At 42.7% G+C, this 21,291-nt stretch overlaps 1 protein-coding gene across 9 annotated transcripts in view; it reads right to left on the reverse strand.

Moving 5' to 3' along the window:
- Positions 1–21,291, reverse strand: part of PRKAG2 (protein kinase AMP-activated non-catalytic subunit gamma 2) — a 751,594-nt gene that overhangs the window by 47,151 nt on the left and 683,152 nt on the right. For all 9 annotated transcript variants that reach the window (XM_029588430.1, XM_029588428.1, XM_029588429.1 and 6 more), the window contains 3 exons: positions 17,684–17,765; positions 13,295–13,353; positions 3,732–3,777 (listed from right to left, as the gene is read on the reverse strand). In XM_029588430.1, the coding sequence (XP_029444290.1) occupies positions 3,732–3,777; positions 13,295–13,353; positions 17,684–17,765 (187 nt within the window). The remainder of the gene's footprint in view (positions 1–3,731; positions 3,778–13,294; positions 13,354–17,683; positions 17,766–21,291) is intronic.

The following is a 21,291-nucleotide window of genomic DNA, read 5'->3' on the forward strand; positions in this document are numbered from 1 at the left end:
AAAACAAAAAACACCCCACCACATTTCAAAACTGGAATAACTCAAAAATAGTATTGGAAAAGCTGAAAGCTTGGAGACAATACCACCGCCACTCTTTTAATGTAAACAGAAAAGCAACTCGCCTGTCCTCTGGGGCAGGTACATTAAATAGTTACTGCTTCTGATACATGCAGTATGCTTTTTAATTCTGCAGTCTGAGACTTTGCTGTTTTAAAGATCTCATCTGTGAAGGCTTCATAACATTTTACTCCCTGCGCAGCACATTTTATTTAGGGTTCGAGACAATGGAATCCTATCTTATATCATCCGTCGAACTTCAAATGCAAAAACTCTAGTGCGACAACAGTGTCTTGAGCCAGATGAAATATTCCCTGGTGTGGCTTATGAAAGCAAAACAACACTAGAGGTCACTGCTGCAACAGAAACACTGAATTTATCCTTAAAGTAATGTGGTTACTGCATTAGTCCACTTGGATATGTAGAAACAGAATTCAAGCAAGTTATAGGGAATACCCTTTTCAGTGGACTAACTTAATACACTGGTTTTAAGTTAACCCATTTAATACACTTTTTAAAGCTGTGTTCCCTTCATCTGGTCATTGCACTGACTTGAAAAGAAAGCTAAGTCACAAGTGTATTAAGTTAGCTAAGTGAAAAGAGTATGTCGCATACAGCTTGTTTGCTGATCTATATTCCTTAAAGATACAATATCGAACATTAGAAAAAAATTAATTGTCAACAATTACTTGCATTATTCCTAGAAGGGCCAATTCATTTGCATTAGCAAAATTATTTTATTTTTTTTGCAGGAAGTAAATTAAAATCAGCAGGCATTAGTATGGCGACATAGGAGCCTAGTTTATGTGCAATGGGCACAATTTATTAAAGAGATGTCTCAGTTTGGGTCGGGCTAGTGCTGCTGTTTACTGGATTCCGGTCCACAGTCTGATTGGAGCGCCGGGGTCTGCACATGTTGCTAAAGGAGGCGGGATGACTTTGCACGTATAGGGGTGAATAGTGCTAATGCAGATGAGGTTAAAACTAAATAAAGTTTAGACTTCCCTAATCGTTATCTTTCCACCTCTGCAGGATTATGGCTACTCAGTAAGGATTCCTCTACTATATGGGAACAACGATAAAAGAATTCCAACTTTCGGGTACATGTTCAACGTGCTAGGCCGAGATCTTCTTACACCAATGGTTTCCATACACAGTATTCTTTTAACTTCAAAACCATCTGGTGTTTCAGCACTCATTTTTAAAGACTGCCAGCAGGACCACTTATGGATGTAAGTCCTTTCTACACAGCACCATTACTAATTTTGTAGGGGATTAAAAAACAGCAGTTACTTCTGGAAATAACCACTGATATTTAGCTCAATGTCCCTGGGTGACATCACTGACTTGCAAACCCTTTTAGACAGTGAGTGCTTAAAATCATAGTGCATTTGGAAAGACCTAAGTAGCACAGCCAAAATAAAAAGCTGACATGGGACTGAATCAAATCTAACAGCGAAAAATCAGAAAGCTGAGGAACAGCAGCAAGCAAACAGAACTGTGCTTAAAGCGAACCACACTAAGGTAATTGTCTGCAGATGGCAGAGCACTATTCACCTCTCAAGAGGTCTAAACATAATTTATTGTCCTTTGTAACTGCAGGTCTAGAAGAAACCAGCAACTAAAGCTTTCTCATGATCCCCTCTTATTTGCCATGGTGGAAGGAGGACAGAAGATAGGCTGCCCATCTCCCATAAATAACTCCTTGACAGTTCTGTAGCCCATTACTGGCCCCTACCAAAAACACAAGACCAATCTTGGCACAAGAATGTGCAGGAAAGTGGAATGAATAGACTCAGAAATAAGAGTGGGAAGTAATTTTGTCCAAAAGGAACAGCTTCACAATGAAAGTAAAGACTGCTGGAGAAGCACCGGAAGTGGAGAAAGCATGGGAAAAGCAAAAAGGCTCCGTCCTTATTAGTGGGGAAAGTGAAGTTAAAACCAGCGATGAAGTACGGTCAAGTTGGTAAGGAAAACAGGCAGACTAACTAGGTCAACCTATTCTGATTCTATCATATTAATTTAGAAACATAAAAGTATGATGGCAGAAAAAGGCTGTATGGCCTATCTACTCTGCCCATCTACACTATACAATTCCCCTCACTCCCTCAGAAGATCCCCTGTTTTAATCCCATGCTTTCTTTAATTTAGGTACTGTTTTTGTCTCCAGCAGCTCCAATGAGAGGCTGTTCCATGCGGCCACTACCCTCCCTGTAAAAAAAATACTTCCTAAGATTACTCGAGTCTACCCCTTTGACCCTCATCCTGTGACCCCTCATTCCAGAGTATCCTTTCTGGTGAAAGAGGCTCACCTCCTGTGCATGAAGACCGTGGACGTAATTAAATGTCTCTATCGTATCTCCCTTATCTCATCTTTCCTCTAGGATATTCATGTTTAGATCTTTAAGTCTGTCCCCATGTACTTTGGAATGAAAACCAATGACCATTTTACAAGTCACCCTCTGAACTAACTCCTTTTGAAGGTGCAGTGGTCTCCAGATTTGTACACAGTATTCCAAATGAGATCTCACCAGGGACCCATGCAGGGGCAAGATCACCTCCCGTTTTCTGCTGACCATTCCTCTCACCATGCAGCCAAGCATCCATCTGGCTTTTGCCGTTGCTTTATCTACCACCTGTTTGGCCACCTTAAGATCATCAGTTACAATTACCCGCAGATCCCACACTCTTCCTTTGTGCTTGGAAGAATTTCAGCTCCAATACCGTACCTTTCCCTTGGGTTTCAAAGCCTAAATGCATAACTCTGCATTTTTTAGCATTAAATCTTAGCTGCCAGACCTTAGACAATTTCTCAAGCTTCACTAGATCCCTCCTTATGTTTTCCACCCCTTCCTGGCTGTCTACCCTGTTACAGATTTTAGTATCATTGGCAAAAGGACAAACCTTTCCCGACAACCCTTCTCTTATGTCGCTCATAAAAATGTTAAAAAGAACCGGCCCAAGGACCGATCCCTGAGGCCCATTACTAGTAACGCCTCCCCCTTCCTCGGAGTGAACTCCATTTACCACTTCCCTTTGTCGCCTCCCACTCTACCAGTTTCTACCCCAGTCAGTCACTTTAGGGCCCGTACTAAAGGCACGCAATTTATTTATAAGTCGCCTACGTGGAATCATTTCATAAGCCTTACTGAAATCCAACTCCCCCTTGATCCAGTCTCTGGTCTCTCAATCAAAAGAATGTAAACAGATTCGTCTGATGAACTCTGGCTCTGGTAAAGCCATGCTGTCTCAGATCTTGCAATCCACTAGATTCCAGAAACGGCACCATCCTGTATTTTAGCAGCGATTCCATTCATTTGCTCACCACAGAGGTCAGACTAACTGGCCTGTAGTTCCCAGTCTCCTCCTTACTTCCACTTTATGAATGAGACCACACCTGCCTATCTCCAGTCCTCGGGAACTAGTCCTGACTCTAAAGAAGCATTGAAATAGTCAGTCAGTGGAGCTGCCAGAACTTCTCTACGTTCCCTTAGGACCCTTGGATGTATCCCCATCTTGGAAGAGTGAAAAGTACTAGAATATATGCAGATAAACATTTCAAAAGAGTGGTTTTTCATTAGCTGTTAAAATCCTCATTAAATGTTTTTTTATTGTATGTGACTTTAAGACAACTTTCCAACTACTTAAAAATCAAAATTAACAATTGCTCTTACCCCTCCATGTTTCAATCTTGTGTTCTTCTAGTTCATATATCTGTACCTGAATTGGGAGGATAAAAGTCTCGTGTTCATTATAAGAACATACCTACATGTATCAGTTTATCACAATAATCATACATTTATTTTCACCATTAGTATAAAAGGCACACGTGAAGAAGAGGCAATCCTTAGATCAACTTATTGATCACAAATGGCAAACTAGCCAAATGGTGAAGAAACCCTGGGCACTAAGAGAACCAAACCTTTGACTCCTGTTGCTAAACTGTGAAGAGGGTTCAACCCCACAGAGCACATGCAGTTCTCCTGCCACTGGTCTGCAAGGAGATGCTGCTCTTACTGCCATGATCCCAGGGCAACCCCCTACTCCAGGACTGCAAAGAAGAGGAAAGGCAGAAGGCAGATTTAATTTATTTTAAAATATTTATATCTCGCCTAGCCATGGTCCAAAACATTGGCTCAAAGAGTGCAGGGAGAAGAAGATAACAGAGAGGAGTGAAAGAGGGTGACTGGCAGAAGGAGAGAAAGGCTGGGGAAGAGATAATAAAATGATGAGTGGGCAAGCAAAAGCTGGAGGGAGGAGAGAGCAAAGAAAACAGAATGAAAAGAAGCACAAAACAACTCCAAAAAGCAAAATGTTATAAGCATTACAAACACAGAGCAAAAGAAACATTTGAGCAAAAAAAAAAATCAAACACACAAGAGCAAAAAAGGAAAAAGACAAAAGAGAAAAAATTGTAAACAGTATTTTAAAAGAGATGCGCGTGCAAAAAGTGCCTATTCGCGCAAGTGCTGTTTTATAAAGCTCGCACACACAGGCGCGAGAATAAATGTGTTCGTATAAAAAAGGGGTGGCTTAGGGGCAGGTCCAACATTTACGTGTGTGTGGCGATTTTATAACCTGCGAACGCAGCGCGAGTACAGCTGTTACCTGTGCATATTTACCCCTGCTAATTATCGGATATAAGTCAAAATAAAATTCTTTATAGCCAAATACTGACTAGGTGAGGGATCTGGGTATACTGGGAGTAGTTCAGGCTGAAGAACCCGAAGGCTCTTGATGACCTAGAGACAGACTGGGCAAACTGGTGGACTAATTGGTAAAACTGGACATTATAAAATGTGCTGACCTGCGCATGCAAAAGCCAATAAGTACTAAGGAAAATACGCAAATAACCTTTCCTTGTGCAACTGCTTAAAATTAGGAGCACACGTATGCACAAATAGTTAATTCATGTGCGCTCGCGCCCATATACACACATATATTGGCGCATGCGCACTTGCTTTAAAGTTGCCTCCCCTTTTTATAAGGAAACAAGCTCTGTTTCCCTGGCTCATTAAACAATTATGGACAGTGCCCAAGTTTTCTAAATAATTTTTCACCACTGTGTATAATGTAAACGCACTTGGCAATCCTTTTTTAACAGCAATTCATGAGGTCTTCAATTATCCGCAGAATAAGAACAGGCACGGCCTAATTACCCTGCCAAAGAACTTCCGCCCTGTTCTGAACCATCACCTCAACTAGGTCAGAGTGGTTCCATTTTCAGACTGATTCAGCCGTGCTGCTGAACATCCCAGCCAAGTTAGCTGGCTCTGTTTATCTGGCTAGCTAGCTCAGCCAGATAGTGGCTGAATATCTACCCTCCAATAGTTAGGTTCCGACCCGAGCTCCAGTGGTATTAAATTCCACAGTTTAGGGGCCATCCCAGGAAATGACCTCTCCCTTGTTCCGACCAAGCCGTGTTCCTACAGTGAATGCACTACAAAGACAGCCACCTTGACTCAATCGTAACGGGTGACCAGGAGTATGTATCGCCTAACCCGATTTTTCAGATACTCAGGACCCTGCACTTCTGACTGCTCTAAATGTCAGGCTCAAATTCTGAATAACATGCACAGCCTTAAAGAGAGTAGGATGAAGAAATCAGAATCGGGGTGGCCCAATCTAAGCTCGGATATTCGGTAACGACTCTAGCCGCAGCATTCTATATGATTTGGAGACGCAGTTCAGTTTTATAAGGAAAACCCAAGTAAACTGCATTGCAGCAACCAAGATGAGACAGAATTATTGCCTGCGTCATGATTCCGAGTTTAGAGGGCACAGGTATGAGCATACTGGTTTAACAAGCTGAAGATTTTCAAAAGCTTTTCTAGCTATGATAAAGATCTGGTTCTCCATGAGAAGGGTAGAATCCAGCACTACTCCTAGACTTTAGACATTATGCAAAGGAGTCAATAGCACTTCACCTATGGCTGGTAGTGGACAGAATGTGGCATAACAGACTTTCCACCCCAGAGCCATTCTGTTTTTCTGAGGTTTAATTTCAATCAGTTTACTCACATCTATTCACTAACCAGTGATAGGCGGCTGAATTTGGATGTCATCTGCATGTGTGTAATGAGTAAGGCCGAAGCTTCTTACAACTGCCTCCAAAGGCCTAAAACACTCATGTGGAGAGAGTTGTGACAGAAAAATAGTAAAATGTATAATGGATGTCGATGAGAGTCAGAAAGGAAAAAACAAGCAGAGAGGCCTTGCATGTGATGATAAAACAATAAAAAAAGTTATTTTGTCAAAACAATTTTAATAGACATTTCCCACAAAATGAGCTGTACTGTGTCAGTCTGGCTTCTGCTGATAACTGACTATCAGATTAAAAGGTAGGCCATCATACATTATTATGGGCATGTTCACAGGAATTCTTTCCCATGATTGTTAAAAATCAAGAGAGATCTTTCAACTTTATATACAAACACTGTAGCACTTGGGAATGGGGATGAATATCTTTCTAAGCAGCAATATACAGAAGTCAATATTCAGAAGCATTTAGCTGAATAATTCAGAAGTTATCCGGCTAGATGCCAACTTTTGAATACTTTGGGCACTCATCTGGCTAAATTATAGATGGATAACTCATTATCTGTCTACAATTTAGCTGGAAAATGTGAGGGTGCTCCACGACGGAGTTAAGTTAGCCAGATAAATTATCCTGCTATCTCTGGTCATGCTAAAAAGAAGTCCTAAAGTTAGCTGGATAAAGTTATCCTTAAGATGGCTGACTATATTCAGTAGTGCAGTTGCACCACTGAATATCGTTATAGCTAACTTTGTAATTCAGCAAAGGACTGAATATTACCCCCATATTAGCTCTGTTTAAGAATAAAACAAAAATCCCCCTCCCCCTCCCGAATGGTCATGTGACATGTTTTACAGATGGTAAGGGCTATGGATTGCTATATGGAAGGTTCCTGATTTGATCCTTTCTACTTTCCATGTCCAGGTTGGAGATGCTGCAAATGCAGCATTCACAGCCTCAGTGAGGGACAGAGATATGACCCTTGCGTAAGGGTGACACCTAATGATTGGATTCAATGCCCATAATTGCACTGTTTCAGAAGGAGCCCAGCGGTTTGGCCCCTGTGCCTGGATCTTTGCTGCAATGACTGGATAAAGAGTGGGGAACAATCCCTGGGAAGATGTGAATGAAGGTTCATGGTACCAGATCCCAACTCTGGCTCTGACTGAGCTGGAAGTACAAACAAATAAGAGAAAGCTGCCTACTCCCCACCCCGAAAAAAAACCCAGCAGCAAGTCTCCTCTTATACATAAAGAAAATGGAAAATAATTCACGGTCTAGAATCCACATTTTTATAAAGGTTAATTTCTCATAAATATATATTTAAAAATGTATATGGAAGTGCCAAGTGTTCATAAATGAAAAATTCCAGCTGAGAAGAAATCATCTTCTCTGTTGTGCAGAAATTTCCCTCTCAGCTGGATAACATGCCAGCCTCAGTAGAATTTTCTGCAATAGGTTTTTGAGCTGTTTCTTGTTTTCTGAAAAGTCTCTTATTAGTAAGGCAAGGAAAAGCATTTTCATTTATGGACACATGACACTTCTGGATAAATATTTACAAAAATGAATTAAGAAGAATATTTTTTAACCTATGATAGAAAACTATAGATGTCTGTCTAGTCTCTGATGTTTTGCTTTCTTTTTCAAAAATGTCAAAACGAAAAAAATACATTTGTGTGTGAGAAATTCATCTTTATAAAAATGTGGATTCTTAACAGTGAATTGTTGGCCATTTTGTAATTCACTTAGAAGATTTTTGCTTTTTCTGATATATCTGATACAAAAAACACAAAATTTCAGGTTAACGAGAGTTGCATAATTGTTGGGATAAATATATAAAATCATAAAATGCAACAGCATCAATTTTCTTTATTATACTCCTATATGGATAATTTGAGGAACTGCAATCTCCATCTGAAATTCTGGAGATAATCGAGAGTATGAAGATTAATCTCTGACCTACAATATGAACCTTTATTCGAATGCTTTGCTTAAAGTCATGCTTTTTAACATATACATCTTTCCTATCTATCACGTATTGGCTACGTAAGTTGCTATTTTAAAAGACATGCCTGACATTTGCCAACTTATTTGTGTATTTTTAATCTGATAATTATCTGATGTAAGTGATATTAAATGTGTTTACTGTATAGTATTGACTGGGTAGGAAGTCTGGGTAAACTTGGGGGAGTTCAGATTGAAGAAACAGGAGGATCTCAATGACCTGGAGAAGGACTGGGTGAACTGGAGGACTAATTGGTAAACTAATTAATTTTATTTACATGCGCATATTTAAAACTGGCCGACTTTTGCATATAAATAGAGATTTCTGTACGTAAGTCCTACTTTACTTTTGCACATAAAATATTTATGCATATATTTTTCAAACAAGTAGGAAAAGTCTGCATATTCAATGCACTGATGTACGTGGTTTCAATGCATTGAATGTATTTGTGCATAAGCCTACATGCACGTTTATGTTGTAGGGTAGAGAAACTCGTGTTTTATAAATCACGTGTGTATCATAAACCTGGGTTATAATACTTGTGTATATCTGCTCGCTGCCATATATGCATGTATACGCCGCCATGTGGATTTGTTTGAAAGTTATCCTCCAAGTTCTAATTAAATCCTTCAAAATATTTAATCAATTTATATACCACATAATTAGCAGCAGCTCTAAAAGCCGTTTACAAGTCAACATACATAAAAGCAATTACAAATCAATATACACAAAACGTATTAAAATCCAAACAGAACATAAAACTCACAACAATATAAGGCTGTAACCCTTAAAAACAACTGAAACTCACCAATGTTTATCTAACAGAGGCCCATAGTAGTAACTAATCAATCAAGGCCTTACATAATCCAAAAGGTATTGTCAATAAATATCCATTTGTCTGTCACAGCTCCATTGCTTCTTTTTGTCTTATTCCTACAAATATTTTATGACTTAATGTATCATATTTCTCTATTGTTTAATGCTTTTTGCAATAAAAAGGCACCACTTTTTATTCTAATCATGCCTCCTGTTCAAAAAATCTCCTTGAGTCCAACCTTCAGTCGTTCACACATTTCCCCTTTATTTTCAATACAAGTCATTGGATACCAATAACAATTAGCACAGCAGAGCCCAATTTACTAAGATTATTATAGATGGCAGTTGCAAAGTGGAAGGAACCTTCCAAAATTTTAAACACACCAATATCTCTGGAATGGAAAAAACAGCACCAAAATCACTGATTTCCCTAATCTTCAAATTACTTTTGTTAACCATAGATAGTGTCATGTTTCAGAAGTGCCTTGAAGGATGCTCTTCTTCAAAAAGCATGTTTGCTTACCATAAATGATGTTCTCCATAGACAGCAGGATAACTATGACACATGGGTGACATCATCTGATGGTGCTGAACAGAACCATCTCTCTGCCTCAGTAGAGTTTTTACTAAGAGGCATGCGTGGGAGTTCCCGCGCATGTGTGATGACTCGTGAGCCCCTCGGTCCATTTGAAGAGCTTAGCTTTAGCTAGATAGTCAACTCTCCAGGGAGGCAGGCAGGTAATGGCTAATTTAGGTATAGTATTGGAGGTGAAATTCTTCTGAGCACAAAGGAAGAGCGGGATCTGGGGATAATTGTATCTGATGTTCTTAAGGTGGCCAAACAGGTGGATAAATCGACAGTAAAAAGCCAGAAAGATGCTTGGCTACATAGGGAGAAGAATGGTCAGCATTAAAAAGGAGATGATATTGCCCTGTATAGGTCCCTGGTGAGACCGCTCTTGGAATACTGTGTACAATTCTAGAGACTGCACCTTCAAAAGGTTATAAACAGGATGGAGTCAGTCCAGAGGGTGGCTACTAAAATGGTCAGTGGTCTTCATTCTAAAGCATATGGGGATAGACTTAAAGATCTAAATATGTATACCCTAGAGGAAAGGCAAGATAATGGAGATATGATAGAGACATTCAAATATCTCAAAGGTTTCCATGCCCAGGAGATGAGCTTTTTTTCAATAGAAAGGAAGCTCTAGAATGAAGGGTCATGAGATGAGGGTGAAACGGGGTAGATTCAGGAGTAATCTTGGGAAATATTTCTTAACAGAGAGAGTAGTGGATGCATAAAATAGCTTCCCAGTGGAGGTGGAAGAGACAAAAACAGTAAGTGAACTCAAGAACACATAGGATAAATACAGGGGATCTCTAAGGAAGTGATGCTAAATTAACTGGACAGACGGGCAGACTGGATGGGCCATACGGTCCTTTTCTGCTGTCATGTTTCTATGTTTCTAATTCATCCTGTCTATAGAGACCACAGTTTACTGTAAACAAATATGTTTTCTCTGTTGAAAAGCAGGGCTGAATTAGCCATTGACACAAGAGGAGTCCCAAGCTGAGGGTTGCACGGCAAAGTACTTACTGAATAAGTAAACTGGCTCGCCCATGGAGAGTGGACTACTGAATGAGCAAGCTGTGCAAAACTACTTATCCACAGTTACTGTCGGCCTTTGTAAGACTGCCAGACCACGGGTTGGCAACCTATGGCATACATGCCATGAATGGCATGCAGGATCATTTTCAGCAGCACCAGCATGACCTATCTCAGGCCAGTGGCCAATCAGTGGTGGTGGCGTAGCATCAATCAGCTGCTTGCAGTTTTCTGATGCAGCCACAGAAGTGAGAGGAGAGACATGGGTTGCTTTGCTTTCTCTCAACTCGGTCTGTATCACTCATTGACCCTTCTCCTTTGCCTTCTTCGGTGGGCCCTCTGGCCTGCTGTGTTATTACTTCTCCCTTACGTTCCTCAAGGCAGACCTCGATCCTAAGCAGCTTCTATGCTGCTTGTCCTCGAGGGACTTGGTTCTCTTCTTCCGCTCTGGCTCCTCCTAGCTGCGGCGTTGGCATGCCGCTACTGCATCACTGTCTTGGCTGCTCAGTGCTGTCCCATGTGACCGGGCAGTACTGTACGGCCACAGCTCACCAAGACTCCAGCTACATAAGGCTGCTTGACCTGCTGCTGCTGCTGCCTCCCTCCCTCTGAGAACTGGGCTGGTCCTGCCACCTCTCCAAGTCCACTCCTGTCCTGTCCCAGCTGTCACTGAGCCTTGTGCAGGCAGGGCATTCAGCATGGCCCTCAAAACTTAAAGTTGCTGTGTGCTGAATAATGCATGCATCCCACCTTGGCAAAATAAAGATATGGGCCCCATTGTGTTGTTACCAGTGCCTGCCTTCCTCTTCTTGCCATCTCAGTCTTGTGGGGCTCTGCAAAGTGTGTGTGCATGTGTGAGTGTGAGACAGAGAGAGGGAGTGTGTGTGTGTGTGAAAGAGAGAGAGAGAGAGTGGTGGGTAGGTGAGTAAGTCATAGATAATTCAGCCCTGCTTGTCAATGGGGAACACTAGAAGGAAGGAATAATTCTTCTTTGCCCTTCTCATATAATAAAGGATAGCAACATCACTTCTGACAGTTTATATATATATTTCTATTGCACATGTTTCACTTTGTTTCAACACTCCTGAGTAGCAGAACCAGAGGCCAAATATTTGGTCATTCAAGACAGATGAAATAAGAGCAGAGACAACTCTTTAGCTTGACTGCCTTTTGTTTCACATTTGGGAAGTGTAAATGAGTTTGGTGGGTGAATCAATAAGACTGCAAAGAAGGCAGATAATTTTAAGTTTATTCCTGAAATACACATCAATTTATGTAATCCCTACATTATATTTTCAATTTTGGGCTTGTAGGGAACCATCCAAACAGGACTGCAACATACTTAAAAATTAAATACATCTGAAACATACATGCAGCCACCTCTAGAATGGATGGTCTGGAAGCATCTCTCTGGTGTTTGGACTACATATAAACTTCCAACAGAAAAATACAGCAAGAAAATATGTCAGATCAGGCTCTGTTCATGGCAACCTACCAGTCAAGGCAAACGGTCTGAAACAGTCATGGTTGATGCTGAATTTCTGACTTCTTTAAACAAAATGCCATTCCTTCTTAACAAGCATGCAGGATGGCCAGCCATCAGATGAAGATTTTGGACTCACTGTTCACTTGTGAGAGGAAGGCTTCCCTTAGCTAAACCACTTGCTTTATTTAGCTCGAAAGTTATATTCCGGTATTGTAAATATTTCCCTATCCCCAGAAGGCTTACAGTCTAATGGCCTCATTTACTAAGGCTCTTCTCTCATTCTGTGTCTATGGGAACCATGCTTAGGAAATAAGGGGTAGATTTTCAAACATGCGCGCGGGTATCTAAATGCACATGGTTCCTGGTGCGTGCACATGGACGTGCCGATTTTATAACATGCATGCACCAGCGAGCGCATGTTATAAAATCGGGTGGCTGCGTGCACATGTGCGCTGGATTTCACAATCTGCACACACAAATGCGGTCAGCGCATGCAAGGGGTGGTGAACTTTTGCAATTTCCGCGCGGCAACGCAGTCGGGCCTTCCCCATTTCCCTTCCCCTCTACCTAAACTCCCTCCCTCTTCCCCTCTCCTCCCTAAATCCTACCTAACCTTTTTTTTTTTGTTTTGCAACTTACTTCAGGGCCGGAGCTGAAGTAAGTTGCGCATGCCGGCCGGCTGCCAGCGTGCGAGTCATCGGGACAGCATATAATGGCGCTATCCCGCCCCGCCCCCAGGTCCGCCCCTTTGAAAAGGCCCGGCACTTGTGCGCATACCAGGGTTTACGCGTGAGGCCGGGCCCCTTTGAAAATTCACGCGGCACACACAGGCCTTTTAAAATCCAGCCTTATGGCCCTAAGTTTGTACCTAAGGCAACATAGGGTGAAGTGACTTGCTCAGAGTCAGAAGGAGCGTTAGCAAGATTTGAACCCTGGCTTCCCTATTTCTCAGCCCACTGCTCTAACCACTATGCTACTGCTCCACTCCTAATATTATCTCCCCCCCATGACCAGGGAACACAAAAGTCTACATAATGGGAAACTGCTATGCATAACTCCAGTACTGGGCTGTAATGCTGGAAATGTGATAACATCTCAAATTCCCAAGGTTCAGAAGGTCTCCTGTGCAACAGCACGAAAAAAATTCTGACTGGCAGAGATCTTTATCATAATGTATAATGAAAACCACAACATTAGCTAACACAATTATCCACAGTACAATACCATTTTAATCAGAAAGCAATCTGACCTGAACATTTCGAAATGCTGTAACGGAATGGTACTCACCATTGGAGACTTGTAGTATCTATGCAATATGTTTATGAAATCTGTAATTGTTAACATTCCTGCAATAAAACAAGCCAGATATTACACATTTAAAACACAAAACAGAGCCAAACAAGTGGAATGCGAAACTAAGCAAGCAGGCTACAGACTTGGCCCACTGGCAGTGCTGCAAGCTGCCTTGAGGAGGGACCTGGGTTTGACTCCTGGTTCGGATCTTCTGCTCACTGGGCTAGCCATGGCTAGGAATGCTGCAGATGCACCATTCACAGCCCCTGGGGAACAGGAATAGCGATCACCGTGCAAGGATGCCATCTAGTGGCCAGAATTAGGGCCCATGACTGCACAGTTTCAGAAGGACCCTCGGTGCATGGCCCCATGGCCAATGACTGAGCTAAGTGAGTTTGTTTTATATTTACTTATTTAAAACCATTTATATCCCAGTTAGGAAGGGGTGTAAAAAGGGAAAAATTCCACGCATAGCTCCAAATGAAGGCTCGTGGTGATGGATCCCAGCCTTGCTACCAAGCGAGTTGAAAGTCCAAAAAAAAAAAAGCAAGAAAATGAATTTGCAAGGTCAAAGATAAAAGCCACTAGAAAGTGTGACATTCTAGATAGCTGCGGTTCTACCCGCCCCTTCCCCAGCCCCAATGGAATAGCTGGATGTGTCCCCCCCCCCCCCCTCCCAAGGACCTCTCTCCATATAAAGCTTAGCGGAACCAGGTCCAGCCATTCCAGAGTTATAAGAGAAACATGGGGGTAACCTGCATGGAGCAGCAGTTACTACTCTTAAGAGAAACATGGGGGTAATCTGCACAGGAGTGGCAGTTACTACCTTGGGAAGCTTGCTGGGCAGACTAGATGGACTATTTTGGTCTTTTTCTGCCGTCATTACTATGTTACCAAGGGACTCACACACACACATAAAAACACAAACTGCAATGCTCACAGACACTTTATCACGTGAAAGTCTCTGTGACTCTTAAGCAGGCTACCATTTTCCTTTCATTCATAAAGTATTCTCCAAATTTGCTATTTCTCCAGTAAACCTCGGCAAGAAGCACCATTAACACAGAAGAACTGAGCAGTAAATCTTTATTGAAGGCACTGAATAATTAATGTTTTGCGCTGTTGTTTAAGAAATAAAAAACAAACAGGAAACCTGACAACGATGAAGAGCCCTTACTCTATTGCACTTAAGCATACTGTACATCATCTTAGCTGTCCGCAAGGCTGCAGAGTACTCAAAGGAGTTATTTATAAAGCAAACCTATCTATCACCATTCTCTTCCAAGAACCTCTCCAAATGTTCACTGCAGGTCATCCAGGAAGAGTATTTAGAACGGTCTCCATGGCACTGCCTTTCAAACTCCATGCTGGCATGACACCACAGCCTAAACTTAGCAAGTGCTAATGTGAAAATGTTAATTGCAGAAAGCTACAGGGTTTGGCAGTGCGCAGACACAAAGGGCTCTGCTTTCCAGAACAGTTTTCTATTGTCCTTTGTTCGTCTGAGCCGGCACAATGCCTGAAGGGAGTGGCCGGATCTGCCAGACGCACATGCGTTTCTTCGTTTCTCTCCGTCTCGCACATACACATTAATGTACCACCGAGGATCGATGGGGGGAAGAGAAGAGTACACTGCAAAAGTGTGCATGCTCCAATTCAGCATTCTCATTTCAGTGGTTCCTAAGGGGTGCAGGACACAATTTCTCCACTCAACCCGCACGCATGTTTCCCATCAGCCTCTCTACTCTTCTAAGGGCTACAGTGGCAATCCGAATATTCCTTGCAGAAAAGACACTGCTGTTTCCCTACACGGTGGCACTGACGTGCAGGTAAAATAGTACACAGTTTAGTGCTAGTAACTGACAAGCAGGGATTTGGGCTCCTTCACCAGGGATGAAATGCACCCACCATGTCATGTCCTGCCTCTCCCCTCCCCCGATAATTTGTCTTGGAATGGGGGAGGGGCGGAGGGTTCCAAAACACTGCTTAAAGATATCAGAATCTGTCCCTTCCTTTCTGAGCCCACTACCAAAATTCACTTCAGGAAGATCTGGAGCAGTAAAATTTAAGGTGGAGCAGCCATCCAGAATGTCTCATCTCGTTATTTTGCATTTAGTAGTTACTACCCTAAACAACTTGCTGCGCAGACCAGATGGACCTTTGGGGTCTTTCTTATATTATTTACTATCAGGTCGATACAGTACAGGGTGCTCCGACAGAGTGCACTGTTAACCCGCGTTTGGACGCGCGTTTGATGCGCTAGCTTTACCCCTTATTCAGTAAGGGGTAATAGCACGTCAAAAACACACGTCCAACCCCCCTGATCCTAATAGCGCAAATGCATGTTGATGGCCCTATTAGTTATTCCCGCGCGATACAGTAAGAAAAATGTGTAGCCAAGCCGCACATTTTACTTTCAGAAATTAGCGCCTACCCAAAGGTAGGCATTAATTTCTCTCGGCACCGGGAAAGTGCACAGAAAAGCAGTAAAAACTGCTTTTCTGTACACCCTCCGACTTAATATCATGGCGATATTAAGTCGGAGGTCCCAAAAGTTAAAGTAATCAAAAATAAAAAAAAATAAATTTAAAATCGGCTCACGGCCCGCAGGTTGAAAACAGGATGCTCAATTTTTCCGGTGTCCGGTTTCCGAATCTGTGGCTGACAGTGGGTTTGAGAACCGACGCCAGCAAAATTGAGCGTCGGCTGTCAAACCCGCTGACAGCCGCCGCTCCTGTCCAAAAAGAGGTGCTAGGGACGCGCTAGTGTCCCTAGCGCCTCTTTTTACCACGGGCCCTAATTTGAATACTTTTTCTGAATCACCCGCTCTCCCGCGATTTTTACTGTATCGGCCTGTAAGTTACTATGTCACCAAATGCTTAGATTCCTGCATCCTCGTCCTCACAGGTCTCCCAGTGAACCATCTCTCTCCACTACGTTCTGTCCAAAATTCATCTGCACGACTCATCTTTCACCAAAGTCACTACACCCATGTAAACCCCTCTTTTCAAGGCACTACATTGGCTTTCTGTTTCTGCATACAGCTCAAGCTCCTCTTACTTGCCTACAAGAGCCTGCACCCTGAAGCTTCTCAATACCTTTCCTCTCTCATCTCTCCTTACATTCCTTCACTCCTATCTAGGCCCGTCTCCTCTGCTGCCAACTCCTGACTCCGTGCTTTCCACCTGGCTGCACCGTATGTTTGGAATGCACTTCCTGAGCTGGTGTATCATGTGCCCTCTCTTCCCTTATTCTAATCCAGTCTAAAATCCCAACTTTTGAGGCTGCTGTTAAATTTTAACCCCCAATATCTCACCTCATTGATTTTAACCATTTTCTTAATAAATGTAGTTTCCAAAGTCTCTTTGACTCTACGTGTTTGTCTTGATTAGATTGTAAGCTCTACCAAGCAGGGATGGTCTCATGTGTGTGCTGGAAATATACGGTGAGCATATTTCTTCCCTGACAACTGCCCATCTCCCAACCTGGTGCGGCCTGCTCACTGTCCTCCTCCGGTCCCCATCACTTCCCTCTCACCCACCACAGACTTCTTCTCAAGTCTCCTCTCACTTTTTTCTTTTCTCCATCCCCTTTCCGCAAAGCCCTCTCACTCTTCTGCTCCTTTCTCACCTCAGCTCTCTCACTCTCTTCTTCTTCCTGCCTCACCCTCTTACGCTCGCTCCTCTTTCTCCCATTCCCTTATCACTCTCCTTCTCTGCATCCGTGGTACAACCCTCTCTCTCCTCCCTATGGCCCTGCTATTGCCCAAGACCAGATTGACTCCTAGGCCCTAGTTGGTTTTCAGTTCATGATGTCTGGGTGCTCCCCATAGCTAGAGTTGCCAACTGGCTCCAGATTTTCAGGACAAATTGATCCAGTCCTGGTTTTACCCCATTTCATGTTGGAATTTATTTTGATTTACCAATTGCATTCCCTAAGAAAATCAAGACTATAAGTACCTACATACAGGGGGGAGTAAAACTAGGACTGGATCAACCTGTCCTGAAAATCCAGAGCCAGTTGGTATCCCTACCCATGGCCCTGCTCTGTTGGCTGCTTCCTTCTGTCAGCTGGGGCAAAGGCTCTTTGCCATGGCTGTGCCCACAAACTGGGGCTCAAAATCAACTCGCCAGCAGTGAGCAGGCAAGCGAACTTTCAAAAATCTGTTGCCAAGGACACTGCACGCACCACTGAATATGGTGACGTAACAAAATCCTGCCAGTTTTGATGGCATTTGGTATTACCTGAAAACCGCTGTTGAAAATTGTTTATGTTGTAAACCACCCTGGGCCACTTCAAAATCTTTTAAATAAATACATAAATAAAAAATCTTAGTATTTGAGCGAGAGCAGGACAAGACGTTCCAAGTAAACACCGTCTTACCTACAAAACTTTGATTTTTAGTCTCCCAAAGTGGGGCTGCTCGAACGCCATTTGCCACCAAGGCAAAGAACGCCTTCTTGACCTGAAAAAGAAGAATATGAAATCTATTTAAAAAATCCTGCACTAAACATACAACCTAAAGAAGCAAGCGTTTCTCGATGGAAAAGAAGATTTAGAAGGAGTTCTGATAGGAGGCTCGTGACCAGGGAAGGTAATATGTGGATGTGCTGAAAGCCTCCAAGTGGGGGTGGTGGGAACACAAACGGCGCGGGACAGGCACAGAGGATCCTTTGTGGTAGAAAACTGAAGGCAAAGCAGGAGCACAAGTGGGGAACGGAAACCAAAGAAAAGAATGATGACTGTAAGTCATACTTTGCTAATTACTGGGATCAGTATTCTGGATTCAGGAGCGAGGCGTCAGGGTGACCATATTCAGTTTTTCTATGGCCGTGTGAGCCGTTCTTTATGGAGGGAAATGAGCCTAGCGTAATGGCGTGTGCTTTATAAAAAGGGACCTAAGGCTATTACTGTAAATGGACTCCTTACCAGAAGAGGAGATGGCTTAGAATAACATTCATGCCATTGTCTGGACCCAGCAATCTCCTCCTCCTCCTTTAGGTGTCCCATCAGAACCAGGGCTGGGATCTGATGGGACAGCTACCTGGGGATGACTTCATCTATTTTACATCCTCCCCAATGTACAGAGTAGGGATATGCATTTGATTAAAATGAATGGCACATCCAAACTGATGGTTCATTTCAAATGGAATGAACCGAAACTAGCCTTGCTCAAAAATACCCCAAAATGTGTTTTAATAAGTAAAAAACATAAAGTAGCCTTTATAGGTGCCTGCATCCTGGGCCCCTCTGATCCCCCCCCATCTATCACCAATAATCTGGGGCCTTGGCCTACCCACTAGGGCTGAGCCAGGCCTAGCTGGGGCCCTCCCTATGTCCCTCCCACACCCCGCCCTCCTCCCTATATCCCTCCCATCCTCCTCCCCAGCCCCCAGTTACGTTTTCTGTGGAGGTCTTGCAAGAAAGGGGCCTGATCAATCTCCAAGTTCTCCTGCTCTGCCCAAACAAACATATGACCCTGAGACCGGCGCCATTTTGATGTCACTTTGGTGCCAGTTTCAGGGCCGGCTGGCACCATTTTCAAAGAGATGCAGTAGAGCAGGAGTGAGTAGGGATCACTCCAGAAAGGGTAAGTGGAAACCTGGGAGTTCCTACCTCTGGGCCATTTCTGGGGAGGGTGGGGGCAGGAGGTGGAGGGATGCAGGGAGGTCCTAGGTGGATTTGTTAAGCCCAGCCAAGTAGACTTGGGCCCCAGCTTATTTGGGGGGGGGGGGGGGGGATGGAGGAAGGGAGAGGTTGGAGGGGCCCCATTTCAAGCTTTTTGTTTGTTTGAGGGGGAGTTTAATGTTTATTTTGGCTCAGCAAATGAACCAAAGCAAAATAGATATTAAATGAAACCAAAGACAAATAACCCTCACCCACCGCCCCAAAACAAAAAATGAACCAAAACAAAACTTTTTTGCTTTCACATCCTTAGAACATAGCCTGGTCGCTGCAGCAATGGTCCCGGGCCAGGGGTCATGTACCAAGGCTCCCTTCTGGAACTCTGCAATCATGAACTCTGGTTCTAGTCATTATGTGTTATCCTTGAGCAATGCCCAAGTTATGTAGTTCACTTGTGCATGATACACAATTGAAACCTACTCAGGATTTCTGGTGATCAGAAATTTCTTACTTTATGTTTCTCAGAGTTCGAAAGACATTAGGTAAGATAATAAAAATGTGGATTCTAATCCTGGATGCAAAAATATGGGTTTGGGTTCACACCAGGTTTGACCAGGATGAGGGCTTGTCAACAGAATGCACTATGTTTTCTTTGGTGTGTAATTCTGCTCATTGATCTTAATCATACAGTCTTCCTTTCATCTGGCACTGATGGGTAATTGTTGAATCAGAGCGTAATGGGTTCTGTGGCAGAGCAGAGCGATGATAGTTTTTTTCCTGTTAGTTCAAATAGGGCAGCTGCTGCTTTAGCTCCCTGGCAGTCCTTGGAGTTGAGCCAGAAGGTTGCAGCTCCTGCATCTGCACCCAGCTCAGTTGGAATCAACCTCTGTAGGGCTGTGGCACCATGAGCCTTCATTCCCAGCTCCGCAGCCTCCCCAGCTCTAGCCTGCCCAGGGAGCAAGCCACAAGGCATTATACACCCCTGCCTCTGAGCCACTGGGCCTACTCATCCAAGTGCCTTTTGAAGGCCTACCACAGAAATGTTTGGAAGACTATTAGCACAGGATTTTGGAGCCAGCAGCATCCCCGCAGTGACATCCGATGCTAATGTCAGGTTAAGTTTTTAATGAGATGTTTTTAAAACATGATTATGTTTTATTACACTGCAAAGCCAGGATATAGTCAAAAATCATAATCTGGAATCTGATATTACAGTCCTTGTAAGCAGTGTCAGAGTTATTTTTGCATTATTATTGTTAGCTTAGCAATCTGACAAAATATCATACACACTGACTGAATTTTGACCTAACTTTGTTTACAATGCAATTATAACATTTTTAAGGTCATTGCATGCAATTAGCAATTTGTATGTAGGATTTAGAAATCAAGAACATCTACTCAGGGAGAACCAGCTTTTATTGCTGTATCCAGCACTGCAAGAAACATGACAAAACACTAAAAGGAGGAGCCAAGTAATGGATCTTGAGTGGCAAACTAATAACAGAAATTTAGGAAAATATGTAGTTAATAGAGAGCTAGGAAAATATGGAGGTTAATAAAGATCTGTTAATGATAAACATATTTTAACTTCAAATCTTTTTTATTAAATAGAGAAGCAATTCATGATTGCATTATTATAGGTGGACAAAAATTGTTTTTAAATAAAATAAAAATACACTATAGCTGGCTGACACTGTCCAACAGCATGCCTAGCAGAAAATAGTCAACAAACTCCAATGCCCAAACTCTCCCCCTCCCCTAAGGAGATTATAACACATAGATCATCCATGGCAATGACATATACTTAGGGAATGGCCTCTGCTATTACTGGCATCAGTAGCATGGGATCTTCTTGGTGTTTGGGTACTTGCCAGGTTCTTGTATCCTGGATTGGCCACTATTGGAAACAGGATGCTGGGTTTGATGGAGCCTTGGTCTGACCTAGCATGGCAATTTCTTATGTTCTTAAAGTAACACAATTTAATAGTTAAGACCACCCCCTCTAGAATAATTAGTAATCACTCAAGATCAAACTTTATGTTCTTTGTGGTAACGACTGCAGATATTGGTCTCAAATTTGCAAAACCTCTCTCTTTTTCTCAGACTTAACAGTCTTTTCCCACATATTTTTCAAACATGCAAATCCAATGAAGGAGATTCCTCCATTGCATTAAGTTAGGTGGGTTCTCGTCCATGCAACACTGAAATATAGGGTTTTTTTTTCACCAACAAGAGAGTTCTCCATACCCATAGTTTAATAAATCTCTCTCTAAAAGAGAGTCCTTTGTAGTTCCTCAAAAAGCACTATGTTCTCTTCCAGAGGTAACAATATACCAGTCACTTCCCGTAAATGATCTAAACAATTC

This window comes from Rhinatrema bivittatum, chromosome 2 (genome assembly GCF_901001135.1).
Source record: "Rhinatrema bivittatum chromosome 2, aRhiBiv1.1, whole genome shotgun sequence".
NCBI classification, from domain to species: Eukaryota; Metazoa; Chordata; class Amphibia; order Gymnophiona; family Rhinatrematidae; genus Rhinatrema; species Rhinatrema bivittatum.